The 1,530-nt window shown below is 47.7% G+C and overlaps 1 protein-coding gene across 1 annotated transcript in view; it reads right to left on the bottom strand.

The window, feature by feature from the left end:
- Nucleotides 1–1,530, bottom strand: part of LOC123522329 (nuclear autoantigen Sp-100-like) — a 32,266-nt gene that overhangs the window by 5,531 nt on the left and 25,205 nt on the right. The window contains exon 7 of the mRNA XM_045295658.1: nucleotides 432–527. Within this exon, the coding sequence (XP_045151593.1) occupies nucleotides 432–527 (96 nt within the window). The remainder of the gene's footprint in view (nucleotides 1–431; nucleotides 528–1,530) is intronic.

Below are 1,530 nucleotides of genomic sequence, written 5' to 3' on the forward strand. Positions count from 1 at the left end.
AGAATTCTGGGAAATCTGTTTCTTCCTTCTTGGAGGCGGAAGACACCTCTCTCTCTCTGCTACTCCCTGGGAGACATTGCAGAAGACAAGCCACATGGACCCAACCAGACCTCGGAAGCTGGAGAAGCCACAGAGAGACCCCTGCCCACACTGAGATGTTTCCAATGACACTGGATCCAAAGACTTTCCACTCACTGGCCTGTGATCTTCTGCATTCAGTGTCATTGCATGTGTTTCGTGAGTCTGAGGAGGACTTTATGGATTGATATCGGGAATATGGGCTAGTATCAGACTTAGGGACTTGATCTGGACTGGGTTGGGATGTTTTCTCAATGTTCAGTTGCTCTTGTATATAAATCTCTTTCTTATACGCATATGGGTGTCCATGGATTTGTTTCTCTAGTCTACCTAGACTAATACTCCACCCTTACCCTCCTCTGCAGGTCCACTTTGGAGTGCCAAGTGCAGCAAGGCATCTGGGGGCTTGTTCTCCTCACTGGATTCTGAAGAGTCTCTGTGTTGTACCACTGCAGAAAGGAGAAAATGTCCCCCGGCGGTCTTAGTATATGGCAAAGGAAATCCTATAAAAAGAAAACTAGTGGGGCAGGGTGGGACTTGGACATTTCTGAAATCCTAGGCAAAACTGTCCTTTTCCTCAGACCTCCATGATGTCTTTTGAATAATGTGATATAAAAGTCAAGGTCAGTATTTTATCCTTCACTGTCTCTTGAGTCCACCACCCACCTGTCGGATTGTTGTACGGTGGTGGCTTAGGTGTTGCTCTGATGCTGAAAATTAGCCAATGAAAACCCTTTGAGTCCCAAACCCAACACTGTAGGACTCACTCGCTTTGGACACGTCATCAAGTGGGCTCAACCGCTAGAGGAGGACATCATGTTTGAAACGCACAGGGCCAACCAGAGCGAGGAGACCCTCAAGAAGATTGGCATAAGATCTGCAACAATGGGCTTGGACCTTCTGGAAATTGTGGGGATGGTGGAGGACTGGGCCGTGCTTGTGCTGTTGTTTACACAGTCACCATGACTTGGAGTTGACTCAGGAGCAACTAAAAACAATACTAACGTTGCTTGATGAAAGGCTGAGAAAATCTACCCACGATGGGCCTCTCGCTTTCGTCTTCACACTCAGTCTTCTTAGACCTCATTCAAGTTCTTCTTTCACTGGTCCCTTCAAAGATTTGTATTGCTGTTTGTGTTGGCTGCTGTGGTAGTTACATAATCTGTTGTCAATTTGAGACTGATGAGTGAAGGGGTGGAGTTTAGCCTGTCAATCAGGTTGCAGCTTGATGACCTCATTTAGAGGTGCTAAGGAGATAAATAGCTTGCTGGAGGCAGGATGCAGGCTCACTCCCTGGGAGACATTGCTGCTGACAAGACACATGGAGCTACACTAGTGCCCTGAGCTGGGGGATGAATGTGGACACCCCTGTCAGCGCTGAGATGCTTACAATGCCACTGGATCCACAAGACTTCTCACCCACTGGCCTGTGATCTTCCTGCATTCGGCATC

Source organism: Echinops telfairi, unplaced genomic scaffold (assembly GCF_000313985.2).
Source record: "Echinops telfairi isolate 266 unplaced genomic scaffold, ASM31398v2 ScPeMD7_3;HRSCAF=10, whole genome shotgun sequence".
Taxonomy (NCBI): Eukaryota; Metazoa; Chordata; class Mammalia; order Afrosoricida; family Tenrecidae; genus Echinops; species Echinops telfairi.